This window comes from Scyliorhinus canicula, chromosome 18 (assembly GCF_902713615.1).
Source record: "Scyliorhinus canicula chromosome 18, sScyCan1.1, whole genome shotgun sequence".
Lineage (NCBI taxonomy): Eukaryota > Metazoa > Chordata > Chondrichthyes > Carcharhiniformes > Scyliorhinidae > Scyliorhinus > Scyliorhinus canicula.
In genome coordinates, this window is record NC_052163.1 from 116,969,742 (window position 1) to 116,986,224 (window position 16,483).

Genomic DNA, 16,483 nt, shown 5'->3' on the forward strand with positions numbered 1-16,483 from the left:
AAAGGGAGGGAGGGGGAAGAAAAGGGAGGGAGGGGGAAGAAAAGGGAGGGAGGGAGAAGAAAAGGGAGGGAGGGAGAAGAAAAGGGAGGGAGGGGGAAGAAAAGGGAGGGAGGGGGAAGAAAAGGGAGGGAGGGGGAAGAAAGGGAGGGAGGGGGAAGAAAGGGAGGGAGGGGAAGAAAAGGGAGGGAGGGGGAAGAAGAAAGGGAGGGGGGGAAGAAAAGGGAGGGAGGGGGAAGAAAAGGGAGGGAGGGGGAAGAAAAGGGAGGGAGGGGGAAGAAAGGGCGGGAGGGGGAAGAAAAGGGAGGGAGGGGGAAGAAAAGGGAGGGAGGGGGAAGAAAAGGGAGGGAGGGGGAAGAAAAGGGAGGGAGGGGGAAGAAAAGGGAGGGAGGGGGAAGAAAAGGGAGGGAGGGGGAAGAAAAGGGAGGGAGGGGGAAGAAAAGGGAGGGAGGGGGAAGAAAAGGGAGGGAGGGGGAAGAAAAGGGAGGGAGGGGGAAGAAAAGGGAGGGAGGGGGAAGAAAAGGGAGGGAGGGGGAAGAAAAGGGAGGGAGGGGGAAGAAAGGGAGGGAGGGGGAAGAAAAGGGAGGGAGGGGGAAGAAAAGGGAGGGAGGGGGAAGAAAAGGGAGGGAGGGGGAAGAAAAGGGAGGGAGGGGGAAGAAAAGGAGGGAGGGGGAAGAAAAGGGAGGGAGGGGGAAGAAAAGGGAGGGAGGGGGAAGAAAAGGGAGGGAGGGGGAAGAAAAGGGAGGGAGGGGGAAGAAAAGGGAGGGGGTGGAAGAAAAGGGAGGGGGGGAAGAAAAGGGAGGGGGTGGAAGAAAAGGGAGGGGGGAAGAAAGGGAGGGGGTGGAAGAAAAGGGAGGGGGGGAGAAAAGGGAGGGGGGGAAGAAAAGGGAGGGGGGGAAGAAAAGGGAGGGGGGAAGAAAAGGGAGGGGGGAAGAAAAGGGAGGGGGGAAGAAAAGGGAGGGGGGGAAGAAAAGGGAGGGGGGGAAGAAAAGGGAGGGGGGGAAGAAAAGGGAGGGGGGGAAGAAAAGGGAGGGGGGAAGAAAAGGGAGGGGGGGGAAGAAAAGGGAGGGGGGGAAGAAAAGGGAGGGGGGGAAGAAAAGGGAGGGGGGGAAGAAAAGGGAGGGGGGGAAGAAAAGGGAGGGGGGAAGAAAAGGGAGGGAGTAAATGGGGAGGACACAAGAGGGGGGCAGGGAGGGGCGGGAACAGGAAAGGGAGGGGCAGGAAGAGGGCAGGGATGGGGGGGGCAGCGAGGGGGGCAGGAAGGGGGTGAGGGGGGCGGAGGGTGTGAGGGGGGCAGGAGGGGGAGGCGGAAGGGACCACAGGCCGAGCCAAAGGGTGGCAAAATGTACATAAAGTAAATTAAGGGAACGACAGGATAAACCTTTCTGTATGCACGGTAGCATTGTGGATAGCACAATCGCTTCACAGCTCCAGGGTCCCAGGTTCGATTCCGGCTTGGGTCACTGTCTGTGCGGAGTCTGCACATCCTCCCCGTGTGTGGGTTTCCTCCGGGTGCTCCAGTTTCCTCCCACAGTCCAAAGATGTGCAGATTAGGTGAATTGGCCATGATAAATTGTCCTTAGTGTCCAAAATTGCCCTTAGTGTTGGGTGGGGTTACTGGGTTATGGGGATAGGGGGAGGTGTTAACCTTGGGTAGGGTGCTCTTTCCAAGAGCCGGTGCAGACTCGATGGGCCGAATGGCCTCCTTCTGCACTGTAAATTCTCTCTGTATGAACTAACGCGGCAGAAAATGTATAAAACTGTTGATAAATGTGGAAAATACCAATAAAAATATTTTTTTTTTAAAAACAATGCAGCACACCATGATGCCTGCACTGGAGTATCTGCCCCGATTTTGCACTCGATTCTCTGGAGTGAGAACAACCGTTTTCACCCCAGGACTGGTTTGGGTAAGGAATGCGCTGCCTGGAAGTGTGGGTGGAGGCAGGTTTAGTTGAGGCATTCGAGAGAGCGATTACTTGAATAGAAACAATGGTTTGTTTTGACTTATTGAATGTGCAAGGGAGGGTCACTAAACCATAAGGCTTGTTTGGAGGGCCGCACAAACACGATGGGCTGAATGGCCTCCTTTCGATGGCCTAACAGTTCTGAGTGGAATCTGAACCCCACAGACCTCTGCCCGAGAGGCAGGACTGCTACCCACTGAGCCTGTTTACTCTTTCTTTGCACTCTTCCACCACATTCTGCCTCCAGTGCCACCGTACCGCCCTTCTGAGAACATGCACTAACAGATTCAAAACAGCTTCTTCCCCCTGTTACCGGATTCCTTTATGATCTCTTCACACATCTTCTCTACTGAGTAGTACTACACTCCTGTATGCTTCGCCTGATGCCTGCGCTCATGTACTTAATGTTTGCCCTCTGTATTTTCTTCTCGTGTACGGAATAATTTGTCTGAACTGTATGCAGAACAATACTTTTCACTGTACCTCGGTACACGTGACAATAAACCAATCCAATCCCTTGTAGGAACAGAATCAATCGGACAGGCAAATAGTTGGTTCTTAACCAAATTCATTTTTTAAAAAATAAACGAGGAAAAGATTTATTTGATTTTTCTTCCAAACAGCAATGTCCCACAAATAGTCGGAAAAATATCAGTAGATTTTTAGAGGACAGGAAGAAGCCTGGTACCTGAGTATCAGGGTCTAAAGGTGGCAAAACACTCGTCCAAACTTAAATGACAAGGAATTGAGGAACTAAACCAACACCTTTGACAACAGGAAGGAACACAATTGAGTTTGAGCTGTTTATTAGAATTGAGGATGAGGGGGTGCCAGTCAGCCCATCCAGTTCTGCCATCCCTCTCGTTCATCCATTCACTTGCTCCATATTACAACATCAATGTGCCCCATGAATGATTTTAAGATCCTTCATTCAGTCCCTTATCCAAGGACACCTCCAGACGTTGTGCTCATTGAAACACTAAATTACATTGGTTCTGACCCTCAAAGCTTTGGGTGGGGCAATGAGGGAGGGAAAAACATACATACATGTATATATATTATATGTATATATATTATATTAGAGGTAAACCCAATAGAAACATTGACCAGGTATAAAAAAAGGTTGGCTCAAACTCTCGCCGATGGTGTGGGTGTGTGTGACTAAGCGTTCAGTGCCAAATGCGTTTGTTCCGTCCCAGCAGCAGAGGATCTCCAACTGGTGTCCATTTTGTTTGGGCAGTGCCTGATCATTCTGTAATGAGTGTGTTTGGGAGGACACAAGACAAGGTGGACAGTGAACGGAGCTGTGCCGCCCCTTATGGTCCAAGATCCTTGCCAGCATTCAGCAACTGGAGGCCGAATCATGGTGGAAAGAGGAGAGTGACGAGACAATTATTAAACAAGATATGCCCCTTCATGGCCAATCAAAAAATGTAATAACCTGTTGAATTCTCCTTGTTTTTAAATAAATAGATCATATCCCATTCACAGTGTTCTGAGTTCCTCCCACAGTCGTTTGCTAACTTCTCGAGACCTGCTTCTGTTGTCAAGCAGTTTGCTGTGGTGACCGAGCACAGTCCAGGCTACTTTCATGCACAGCCTCCCACATTAGCAACTGCTCGTGGGGCTGAAAACGGTGTACCATGAGGACATCACGGTAATAGCATGGGTTGAACGAGTCATCCTGGGGAGTCACCCCTTTCACTCCATTCACCCGGAACCCCATGTGTGATTTGGGGGCCAATCCACCCACCTCCAGACACTTGCCAAAGAAAACATCATCGATGGGGAGGAACTCAATGGCACGGGCAGCACGGTAGATGGCGATGGCTGTGAACCTGGACATGAGGATGCCCCCTCCGGCTACATAGGGTGGATAGGAATTGTTCTGAGTCACCAACTGTGAGACGTAATACTTGCTCCACTTTTCCCGGATAGGGCCCACCAACGCAATGAGATATCCCACGTACAGGTGCTGAGAAGCGTTCATGTCTTGCAAGTACTCCACCATATTGTCACTATGGACAAAGACATCGTCATCTCCATTGAAGATGAATTGGGCCCCGGGGCAATAATCATCCAGCCACTGCATCAGTTTGTACTGCTTGAGAGTGAGATTGAAGAAGGTGTCTATGAAATTCCACTGCAAGATGTCTTGATGCTGCTGGTTCTCCATCTCCAATACCCGATTCAGCTTCTTCCTTTCTTTTTGGTCAGGAGCAACTCCAGTGATGAAGACCGTCCTGATCTGGACTCCTTGGAACACTCGCTCTTTCCCCCAGGTCCTCCTCACCATTTCGCGCCGGTCGTAATTCAAGGGGCTAGATTTGATCACCAGAAGCAGGAAGACGTTATGGGAATTATTTCGACCCCCGCACTTCCCCGGGACATTCTGAATGAGGTCAAATTCCCTGCAGTGTTTGTGCATTAGGAAGTCCTTGATGTGCTGAGGCTCTTCATCAAATTTGGGCAGACCCATGACGGTTTTGTTTCTGATGCACAAGGAAGCCGTTTCTTGTTTCTCTCTCCTGATGGGGCGTACGATGGTGGCTTTGACAACCTCCGTGGGAGTTTCATCAATCTGTTGTGGTGGACGGTCATGGTTGAAAAGGAACACCAATCCCAGAATGCCTATGCACAACAGCGCAGCTTTTTCAAATAGTCGTAAATATTTTCTCATTCTTTACCTGTCGGAGAGCAACAAAAAACAAAAGAAAAAGAAAGTGAAAAAAGTGAATGAAAGGAAACAAAAGCGAGAACTTTCATTTATATAGCGCCTTTCAGGGAATCCCAAGGTGCTCAGATAAATTTCGTTTTTAGAATAATGATCTGCCCCCCCCCCCCCCCCCCCCCCCCCCCCCCCCCCCCCCAGCAGCTGAGGGAATTTAAATTATGGTTACGATGATTAATCCGAAATCAAAAGCTAGTCTCAACAATGCTGACTGCAGAGTTACAAGATCGGCGTTAAAAATCCTTCAGGTTCACCAAGTGCCATTTAGGAGAGGGAAGGAAATCTGCTGTCTTTACCCCGATCTGACCTGCCTGCAACTCCGGGCCTTCTAAAATGGCCGAGCAAGCCATTCAGTTAAGACCACTTACAGGGGGTAGGCAATAAGTCTGAGCCTTGCCGACGATGTCAGTGTTCTGTGATTGAATTAAAACAAAGAATATGTCGGGAGAGTGTCTGAGGATGGGCAGGGTCGAGGCAGGGTTGTTGGGTCGGACCAGAAAGAAGCGCTCCTGCTCCTCAGGCCTAGAAACAGCTCTGACCTTCCCTCAATGTACCCACTTTCCCACCCCCGCCCCCCTGACCAAATGATCCAGGTTACCTAGGCAGCCAGTGTTAACGCTGAAAAACAGGGAAAGTTTCTGTCAAGCATCATCTTTACAATATTTAATTTAATATAAAAATTTTCGTCAATATTTATTGCATGGCCTTCCCATCGATCGACCTTCCCAAAAAAACAGAAGGGCGGGATGAAACTTGGAGATTTTTTTTTACAATTTTAACAACCCACCCACTCCAAACCCACCCAGATTTTAGCCATTAAACTCCCCCTCTTGATGTCCCCCCCTCTTGATGTTCCCCCTCTTGATGTTCCCCCTCTTGATGTCCCCATAGGAATTTTTAATACGATTGGTTGAGGGGGCAGTGCCGTTGCTTTATCTGCACCCACATGCGGCAGCTTCCAACTAAAAGACACTTTGCCAACACCATGCTCCCACTCACATCTGCAATACCCAAACTGTCCGGGACCTGGTCTCTCCTCCAAAGCCATTCCCCGCTGGACAAGGTGCCAAACCCATCATTCAGGTGGACTCCAGGGCAGGAACCTTCCAGAAAAAGAGGCTTCTGCTTGCGCAAGCTGATGGGTAAAACGCCCGAATAATCCCCCTTCCCTCTCGTACTCAGAAATCCAGCCCAGTTGCCAATCGGTGCCACCACGTATAACCCCAGGCACTATAAATGAGAATGAACCAAATCTTAGAGGAGCCGAATACAATGTTGGATTTCCCGGACCTGATGCTGCTCCACTTTTCTGCCGGGGTGTTCCAACCCCAGCTGTCCCAGAAATGAGGGTCCCATGGACAGAGAAGGCAGATCGCCCATCCTTATTAAAACACAAGTTGCCCCAAGTTTAAATGTCCAATCTGAAAATGAGTGAGTGCGAGAGAGTGAGTGAATTGGTCGGTGGGACGAGGTGCATTAGTGGGTAAGGCGACTGAGGTGGATGAGATGGATAAGTAGATGATCAGGTCAGGAGGGTAGTGTGTGGGGAGGCTTGGGGCAGGGTAGTGCATGGTGGGGGCTGGACGTTGTGTAGTTACCCAAGAGTTAGACTAGGTTTTAATCTATCGAACATTTCCTGGGTCACTATCTAGTTAAGTACCGTTGAATTGTCTAAAGATGCTCTGGGGATACCACCTCACTCCATCCCCCCCACTTCTGTCCGAAGACCATGGGCGGGATTCCCCCAGCTCTGGGCCGGGCCGGAGAATCTCCGTGACCGGGCCACGTTGCCCCGACGCCGGCACGCAATTTTCCGCAGAGTGGAGAATCGGTGCCATTGGCGTTGGCGTGGTTTGCGTGGTGCCACTCGTGGGCTGCTCTACGCAGCCCACCCCCCCCCCCCCCCCCGCAATTCTCCAGCCCGAACGGGCCAAGCGGCCGTAAAAAAAAAGAACGAGTCCCGCCGGCGAAGAGTCGGGTGGCAGCCCATGGGGGGGGGGGGGGGGGGGTGCCTCCGATGTGGCCTGGTCCGCGATCGGGGCCCACTGATTGGTGGGCCGGACTCTGTGGCTGGGGGCCTCCTTTCCTACGCGCCGGCCCCTGTAGTCCTGCGCCATGTTGCGTCAGGGCCGGCGCATTGAAGGAGGCCACTGCGCATGTGCGCGCTGGAGCTGGCGCCACTGTGCATGTGCGGATCCCGCGACGCACAATTCGCACCGGGATCGGCAGCTGGAGTGGTGCGAACCGCTCCGGCGCCGTGCTGGCCCTCTGTAGGGGCCAGAATTAGTCCTGGCAGCGGCCCGTTCACGCCATCGTAAAACGCAAGGGCGTTTACGACGGCATGGACACTCTGCCGCGGGATTAGAGAATCCCGCCCCTTGTGTTAAAGGATTATATACACTAATTGTTCTGGAAGTTTAAACTTCCATTGGGCAAATATTCTACAATGAGAAAATACCAAAAGGATGACATAGACCAGTGCTTCTCAAAGTGTGGTACGCGTACCGCCTGCCGGTACGTGGAGTACTCCCAGGAAAGAAACACTTTAACACTTGCGCAAAGGTGAGTGCTGAGCTGGAGCTGGAGCTGGAGCGTTCCAAGGTTCCGTCCTCGTGCTGAGCGGGGCGGGCGGGCGGGGGGTTGCATCCTCAGGCCGTGCTGGGGGCTGGGGGGGGGGGGGGTGCGTCCTCGGGCCATGCTTGGGGGGGGGGGGGGGGGGATCTGAATTCACTGACCCATCCCTCTTTCACTGGAAAATGTACAGCTATAAAAATGAAAGAAATATTACATTATCTCAGTTTATATATATAATCTCAGATTATATATCCATTATATTTGCAATAATATAATATAATGTAATATAATTGCCCCTGCAATAAGATATATCTCAAAAAACTTTCTGGGGTGTCACATCCCCACCCCCCGAACCCCCAGCTGGATTGGCTTGTTTCGCTCACCGGTCCCTGGCACATTGAAATAAAAAACTGCCGGTTCGCCACATCAGATAGTTTGAGAAGCACTGACAGAGACGGTTCCTACTGTCTGACCTTAATAGTTACCCAGAAAAAAAGTTCATAGTCTTAAAGCCACTTCGGACCACACCCAAACCACCCAACTAGTCCGGCCAAACTAACGATCATTCATTGCAACTACACCTGGGCCAACTGACTATCCCAACCGACCTGACTCACCATCTCCCCCACCTGTCACAGCCACCTACCCTCCCACTTCACTTACACACTCAACTCACTCTAAACTTTACCATATAGCAGCTTAAGAAGGCCTTCTCCCAGACTATACACCACTTGGATCAAAAATCTTCAGATAATTTTTTATTTTTTTATTTATTCATTTACGGGATGTGGGCGTCCTTAGTTATTGCCCATCTCTAGTTGCCCTTCAGAAAGTGGTGGTGAGCTGCCTTCTTGAGCCACTGCAGTCCTTGAGGTGTAGGTACACCCACTGTGCTTTTAGGGGAGGGGGGGGGGAGAGAAAGTGTTCGATCCCTTGAAAGACCCCCACGGGTGCCATTCCAGCTGGTCCCCATTTGTGAGGACCAGTGCTGAACGGCACTCACCCAGGTTCTCGGAGATGAAGGGAGTGAATCCCAAAGACTCAGGTACCTCGGGAATGCAGATTTGCACACGGGACAGGATTTGCATCGCTACGCCTCGCAAACTTCTTTTCCGGGGCAGCGTGGCCATTGGATCGTGCGCCCTGTCTCCATCTCCCGCTGTCTTGGGAAAGTGGGCAGCATTATCAAAGACCCTTCCCACCCAGGTTATTCTCTCTTCCATCAGGCAGAAGATACAGTAGTCCCCCGTTATACCACGCCCCGCAATACCGCGGTTCGCGATATACAGCGGGGGCGCTTATGGACCCCAACTTTTTTCACTCTTTTTGAAACAACACCTTTTTAAGCCGGTGAACTTGTTTGTCATTCCGAATAGCCGCGATGATTAGCCGCGATGATTTGTAATTAAAGCGTATAAATACAAAATGCCTAAGCGCAAGTCTTACACAGTAAAGGAAAAGATAAATTTGATAGACCGTATTAGAAATGGCGAAACAAAGGCAAAATTATCCAGAGAGACTGGTGTGCCAGAGTCAACCCTCCGTGGGTGGGAGAAAGATGAGGACAGTTTGAGAACTTATGTTGAGACCGTTTCTGACAGTCAAGGTGAGGAAGGGGATGTGCCAGAAGAAACTCACAGACTTTTTCATGTGATTTAAATGATTTTTAAAAATATGCGTGTAAGTGCTATTTCATGTATTATTGTATATATTTTTGAGTGGTATTTTTTAATAAATTTAAAACTTGAAAGAACTTTGATGTTTTTTATTTAAAACACCCTTCTATTCTTACATTATAAAGGTTATTACATCCACAATACCTGAAACTACCCTGATAGGTTCACTTGTAATTATTCTTTCCCGCAGCAGAACATTATCTGGCCGTGTGTTGCTCTTTCAAAATTTTTGTAGGCTATCCGCGGCTCGGATGCAACGCGGGTGGCTGTCTTGGACCCCAACACCCGCGGTATAACGGGGGGACTACTGTACTAAAGTCAGAGAACAAGCAGTAACAGGTTCAAAAACAGCTTCTTCTCCACTGCTACTAAACTCCTGAAAGACCCTCTTATGGACTGAACTGATGTCATGGATCTTCTCGACTATTCTGTTTACTCTTTATTTGCACTCTTCCACCACATTCTGCCTCCAGTGCCACCAAAGCTCTCTCTCCTGCTCCCCCACCCCTGAGAAATGAATGACATTTTTATTATTCAGCTCCATTGTATGCAGATTTCCCCAACAGTACACATCCATTTGAAGTTCCTAATTAATACCAAAGGCACTTCCTGTATGTTGCCACCTGTATCTTAATCAAACATTCACATGAATCCAATGATCCTGTTTCCCAAAGTGCACTATTTGGCACATTGATGAACTAAGTTTTTAAAAAAATTTAGATTACCCAATTATTTTTTCCAATGAAGGGGCAATTTAGCGTGGCCAATCCACCTACTCTGCACATTTTTGGGTTGTGGGAGCGAAACCCACGCAGACACGGGGAGAATGTGCAAACTCCACACGGACAGTGACCCAGAGCCGGGATCGAACCTGGGACCTCAGCACCGTGAGGCGGTTGTGCTAACCACTAGGCCACCGTGCTGCCCTTGATGAACTAAGTTAATTGAATAATGAGCTAAAAGGTTCTAAAACAATTACAGGTGTGTTGTGTTATGTACTCTGGGATAACACAGGCTGCAACTAGATGCCAAAAGATACTCTAGACCTTGAAGTTAGTTCAATCTGAGTTATTGAACCAGTAGCACAGTTAGCACAGTTCTCTATGACTTCGAGTCTCTGCTAACCTAAGTGCGGTTACTCTGCCTGACTGAACCAGACTAGGCTCTTAGCCACGTGCTGGAGGTGTGATACTGTACATACACCCTGACTCACTCTGTCGATGTTCATCAGCGGAAAGAGGCGGAGTGTGAGCGCCTCGTGTCTTTTATAGTGAGATACCACCCCTGAGTGTCCTGCCTGCTCATTGGTCATGTCCTGTTCTCTGTGTTCATTAGCTGCCTGTCTGTAGATCATTATCTGCATATCATGACAAGGTGGATAAACCTTCCGTACTCGGTGGGCACCGTAAGTGTTGGACTGATTTATTGACCCCGATTTTCACATCTTGGTTTGATGGTTTTTACGTTTCTGTTGGGCGAGATTCTCCGCAAATGCGGAGAATCGTAAAGACTGCCGTGGGACAGGCCGTGACCCACGGCAGCCTTCACGCCCACTCCTGGGGCCGATTCACCCCCGCGGGCGGGGCTAGGAGCGCGTCCCCGTGCGTCACGGCGGCGCGGCCTTGATGACGGTCGTCAAGGCCGCACGTTAAGCGCAACGCCGGATGACGCGGCCGATGACGTCAGCTGCGCATGCGCAGATTGGACAACGCCAACCCGCGCATGCGCGGTTGGCGTCTTTTCCCTCAGCTGCCCCGCAAGACGTGGCAGCTTGATCTTGCCGGGCGGCGGAGGGGAAAGAGTGCATCCGTTTTGGAGGCAGGCCCTACGATTGGTGGGCACCGATCGCGGGCCTGTCCCCTCCGGAGCACAGTCGCGGTGCTCCCGTCCCAATCAGGCCCCTGGATGCCCCAAACGGGCATCCGGCGCCCGTTTCACGACGGCAGCGACCAGGTGTGTTTGCTGCCGTGTTGAAACGGGCGTGAAGGGCCGGCCGCCCAGCCCATCGGCCTCGGAGAATCGCCGCTCGTCGTAAAAAACGGCGAGCGGCGATTCGTGGTGTGGGTCAGGCGTGGGGGGGGGGAGAATAGCGGGAGGGCGTGAAAAATGTCGGGAGGCCCTCCCGCTATTCTCCACCCGGCATGGGGGCGGAGAATCGCGCCCGTTACCTCTTTATTCTTTTTGTTTCTGTGCTCCGGTTGTTGTTAGGGAGCGGCTCCCTTTAATTTGTCCACCTGTTCATTTGCTTTATTCTAATTAGTCGATTGGGCCCAATAAAAGGTACAGGCGGATAATGGCCACCTGAGCTCAACCATCTATAATTGCCTTGGCCCTCTCCTTGTTGCAGTGTCCTCTTGGTTCTTCAATGATCCCCAAGATTTTCACTTCCTCCCATTGATCCAGGGGTCCACTCTGCGCATTGGAGCTCTCTGCCTTGTGCCAGTCGCAATCTTCAGAACAAGGCATTCAGCTGAAATCCCACTTTCCCTGTTAGGCTGGTGTGAAAGGTTCCTGGGTACGATTCACAAGACAGCAAAGGGAACATAGCCAACATCAGGAGTGTCTGCCCATCATCTCATTGCTGCTTGTGGGACCCGGCTGTGTGCATGTTTGTTGCCACGTTTCCTCCGATAATGACTACCCTTCACTGGTACGTTACTGGCTGTAAAGCACCTGAATTGATTTGATTTATTGTTGCATGTACCGAAGTACAGTGAAAAGTATTTTTCTGCGGCCGAGGGGAACGTACACAGTACTTACATAGTAGACAAAAGAATAATCAATGGAGAACATTGCCAATGGTACACTGACAAACGTTATCCACCTGATTTGGTTACAGGGCGGAACAAGGGGCTAAACAAAGCAAATACATGAATCGAAAAACATTGTTAGTAATTATATAAGAGGAAAATAGTTTTAGTAGGTCAGAACGCTGTTAGGAGATAAAAGTAAAGGGACAGGGGAGAGAGCTCACAGAGAGTTGCCATGCTCCGGCGCCATCTTGGCTTATACATACATAGATTATACATAGAATTTACAGTGCAGAAGGAGGCCATTCGGCCCATCGAGTCTGCACCAGCTCTTGGAAAGAGCACCCTACCCAAGGTCCACACCTACACCCTATCCCCATAACCCAGTAACCCCACCCAACACTAAAGGCAATTTTGGACACTAAGGGCAATTTATCATGGCCAATCCACCTAACCTGCACATCTTTGGACTGTGGGAGGAAACCCAGGCAGACACGGGGAGGATGTGCAGACTCCACACAGACAGTCACCCAAGTCGGTAATCGAACCTGTGACCCTGGAGCAGTGAAGCAATTGTGCTATCCACAATGCTACAGTGCTGCCCGTTTGGGTGCTAATCCTTTGGGTGCTATATAAATGCAACAAAATTTTTTTTCCTCAATTACCAAAGCACATTTGGGTAGAATGGCCTCCCTGTCCATTAATTTTGTTTTTTGTGATGTGCTGCAATGTTGCTGTGACAAGGGATGACCTGTTTTGGAGGCCACCATAGAGGCATTGCTGTAAATCAACTTTCGTTGTACCTCCTCCTCTCTTCATCCCTCTCTTCCTTCAGAATGAAATGACGCATATGACCGTCGGGGCAAGGGATTCGACTGTGATGGCTTACAAAGTCAAACAGCCCACAAGGCTTCCTTATTGAAGAATTATCAGTCATGTGATATTAGGGGACAATGAAATGAGCCACGGGTGGAATCAATGATTTCTTCAGAGCTCAGCACCAAGTATCCATAGAATGTAAATTCCTTAATTTCCTCGTTTTTTTGGAAAAGATTTTTATTAAGTCGACCCCTGCTATAAACAGACACACTCTCTTCCTCTCCGTACACTCTAGCAGTGACCAATTCTCTGAAGTACACTATAAACTGTCACCATCTTTGACAGCACCCCTCCATTGACCCTCTCTAGGTGTATTTGACCTTCTCGAGGTGCACAACTGAATGGGGCATTCACCCTCCTCAACACCTCACACCATACCCATTCCTCCAGTATCGATCCCCAACTCCTCCACCCATTTCGCCTTCACCCCCTCAATCGAACTCCACTCCCCCCCCCCCCCCCCCCCCCCCCTGCTATTCGCCGAGACATCCCGGTCGTACTACCCTCCACCGATCTTGCACAGGATAAAATCCGCTCCAACTAGGTGGACGCTGACCCACTGGGAAGCCTGAAAAAAAAACAACTTAACTCAGCTCCGTACCCGAAGGTGCCTAAATCCGCCTGTCTCCTAAAGCCCATAGCGAACAGCCCCTCCAAACATAGATCCCCCACCTGCTCCAGCCCGCTCTCCTTCCCAACACTAAATGAGGCACGTGGCCCCCATTTCTGTCTGCTGCGAGAGGTAACTACTTCAGGATTACCAAGAATCATTTATGCACATTCTTGAATTGCTCATACATGCCACATTAACTAAATCAGGAGCTGGTTTAGCACAGTGGGCTAAGCAGCCGGCTTGTAATGCAGAACAAGGCCAGCAGCACGGATTAAATTCCCGTACCTGCCTCCCCGAACAGGCGCCGGAATGTGGCGACTAGGGGCTTTTCACAGTAACTTCATTGAAGCCTACTTGTGACAATAAGTGATTATTATTATCACTGTCGATCAGATTGGCAGCTTGATCTATTCCATTCATTCAGTTCATGCCAAGGCAACTATTCTTGTCGTAGAAAGTGGAAGTTTGCATTTATAGACTGACTTTCACAGTCACAAGACATTCCAAAGCCCTTTGGTGAGCAATAAAGTATTTTACCCACAGAGTCATTGCTGCAACGTTGGAAACACTGCGGTCAGTTTGCACACAGCAAGATCCCACAAAGAGAATCGCCCTGTCCCTTGAAGGAGTGACATTGTATGTAACGAGTCCACCTGAGCTCAGATGGGGCCTTGCTTTAATGTCTCAGCAAGGGGAAACAAAATAATAATCAATAGGACAATGGGACGAAGCTTAGTCTCAAAGCCCAGCGAGTGTATTACACACCCAACCTCAAGCACACATTCAACCATGGACTAAATCGTGCCTGAACACAAAGCATGTGGGTGACGTGGCTGCCACAATTTCATCCACCTTCCCCAGCACATTTAATGCATGAAGCGCAACCTGGCAACAACAGTAACCCACGTAGCAACCATAATCTGATAAAGAACACAGGCAACTCCAGAGCAAGCATCAAATAAAATTACACTCACTCTGACACTACCGCACTACCTCAGTACTGACCCTCTGACAGTGCAGCACCCTCAATACTGACCCTCTGACAGTGCAGCACTCCCTCAATACTGACCCTCTGACAGTGCAGCACTCCCTCAGTACTGACCCTCTGACAGTGCGGCACTCCCTCAATACTGACCCTCTGACAGTGCAGCACTCCCTCAGTACTGACCCTCTGACAGTGCGGCACTCCCTCAGTACTGACCCTCTGACAGTGCAGCACCCTCAATACTGACCCTCTGACAGTGCAGCACTCCCTCAGTGCTGACCCTCTGACAGTGTAGCACTCCCTCAGTACTGACCCTCTGACAGTGCAGCATTCCCTCAGTACTGACCCTCTGACAGTGCAGCACTCCCTCAGTACTGATCCTCTGACAGTGCAGCTCTCCCTCAGTACTGACCCTCTAACAGTGCAGCACCCTCAATACTGACACTCTGACAGTGCAGCACCCTCAGTACTGACCCTCTAACAGTGCAGCACTCCCTCAGTACTGACCCTCTGACAGTGCAGCACTCCCTCAGTACTGACCCTCTGACAGTGCAGCATTCCCTCAGTACTGACCCTCTGACAGTGCAGCACTCCCTCAGTACTGATCCTCTGACAGTGCAGCTCTCCCTCAGTACTGACCCTCTAACAGTGCAGCACTCCCTCAGTACTGACCCTCTGACAGTGCAGCACTCCCTCAGTACTGACCCTCTGACAGTGCAGCACTCCCTCAGTACTGACCCTCTGACAGTGCAGCACTCCCTCAGTACTGACCCTCTGTCAGTGCAGCACTCCCTCAGTACTGACCCTCTGACAGCGCAGCACTCCCTCAGTACTGACCCTCTGTCAGTGCAGCACTCCCTCAGTACTGATCCTCTGACAGTGCAGCACTCCCTCAGTACTGACCCTCTGACAGTGCAGCGCTCTCTCAGTACTGACCCTCTGACAGTGCAGCACTCCCTCAGTACTGACCCTCTGACAGTGCAGCACTCCCTCAGTACTGACCCTCTGACAGTGCAGCACTCCCTCAGTACTGACCCTCTGACAGTGCAGCACTCCCTCAGTACTGACCCTCTGACAGTGCAGCACTCCCTCAGTACTGACCCTCTGACAGTGCAGCACCTCAATTTTCACAGTAACTTTATTGCAGTGTTAATGTAAGCCTACTTGTGACAATAAAGATTATTATTAGAACGTGCATTTGGGGTCACAAGCTTGGTTCATTTTCTCAAGCAATTATTTTGACAGACGTGTTAAAAGTCATGAGGGGGCTGGACGTAGTAGATCGGGAGAAACATTTCCCGCTCGTAAAACCGATCGAGAACGAGGGGGTGCAGATTCTAAATGATTGGCAATACAAGCTGATGTGATACGAGATGAAACATTTCTCGCAGAACAAGTGGTTCTGGTCGGGAATGCACAGCCTGGAAGTGTGGTGGAGGCAGGTTCAGCCGAGGCATCCATGTGGCTGTTAGATGATTACATGTGCAGGGGTATGGAGAAAAGGCAGGGGAGCGGCACTCAGTTGTGATGCTCGCTTGGAGAGCCGGTACAGGCACGATGGGCCAAATGGCCTCTTTCTGCACTGTAACAATTCTGTGATTTGTAGAAATAGAAAACTCATTTTATAAATCCGAGTGAGATTATACGAGTACGTCTGAAGTCAGGGCGGTGAGTGACTTTGAAGGTGGTGGGGCTCCCAGGTATCTGCTGCTCTTGTCCTTCTAAATCCCCTAGTAGCCACATTCCGGCACCTGTTCGGGTGCACAGAGGGAGAATTCAGAATGTCCAATTCACCTAACAAGCACGTCTTTCGGGGCTTGTGGGAGGAAACCAGAGCACCCGGAGGAAACCCACGCAGACCTGGGGAGAACGTGCAGACTCCGCACAGACAGTGACCCAAGCCGGGAGTGAAACATGGGACCCTGGAGCTGTGAAGCAACAGTGCTAACCACTGTGCTCATACGGAAGGTTGCAAATACAGCTGGTTTGACCTCAACGTGGCAGAATGTTAAAGATTAACCTGCCAATATTTCATCAGATTTCGACTGCAGAGCATGATCCAAATCAGAACCTTCACCGTTGAAGTGATAAAGATGTCATCTTCTCTCCAGCTAGCTTTCAAATTGCCAATGATTTAATTTCACTTCTCATAAACCTATGGGGGCGTTATTATATTTCAGATGTCAGAAAATGCATTTGCTTTTTGCAGAAGGTAATCGTTGGGAATTTAGGATGGCCAATCCACCTCACCTGCACATCTTTGGACGTGTACGTCAGTTCAGTGGGCAGCAGCTGGTAAAGGAGGAACTGC

General features: G+C 50.3%; 1 protein-coding gene across 3 annotated transcripts in view; it reads right to left on the reverse strand.

Moving 5' to 3' along the window:
- Nucleotides 1–2,512: 2,512 nt before the first annotated feature.
- Nucleotides 2,513–16,483, reverse strand: part of LOC119953573 (N-acetyllactosaminide beta-1,3-N-acetylglucosaminyltransferase 3-like) — a 56,368-nt gene continuing 42,397 nt past the window's right edge. For all 3 annotated transcript variants that reach the window (XM_038777968.1, XM_038777966.1, XM_038777967.1), the window contains one exon: nucleotides 2,513–4,651. In XM_038777968.1, coding sequence (XP_038633896.1) covers nucleotides 3,511–4,644 — 1,134 coding nt within the window. In that variant the 5' untranslated portion in view covers nucleotides 4,645–4,651 and the 3' untranslated portion in view covers nucleotides 2,513–3,510. The remainder of the gene's footprint in view (nucleotides 4,652–16,483) is intronic.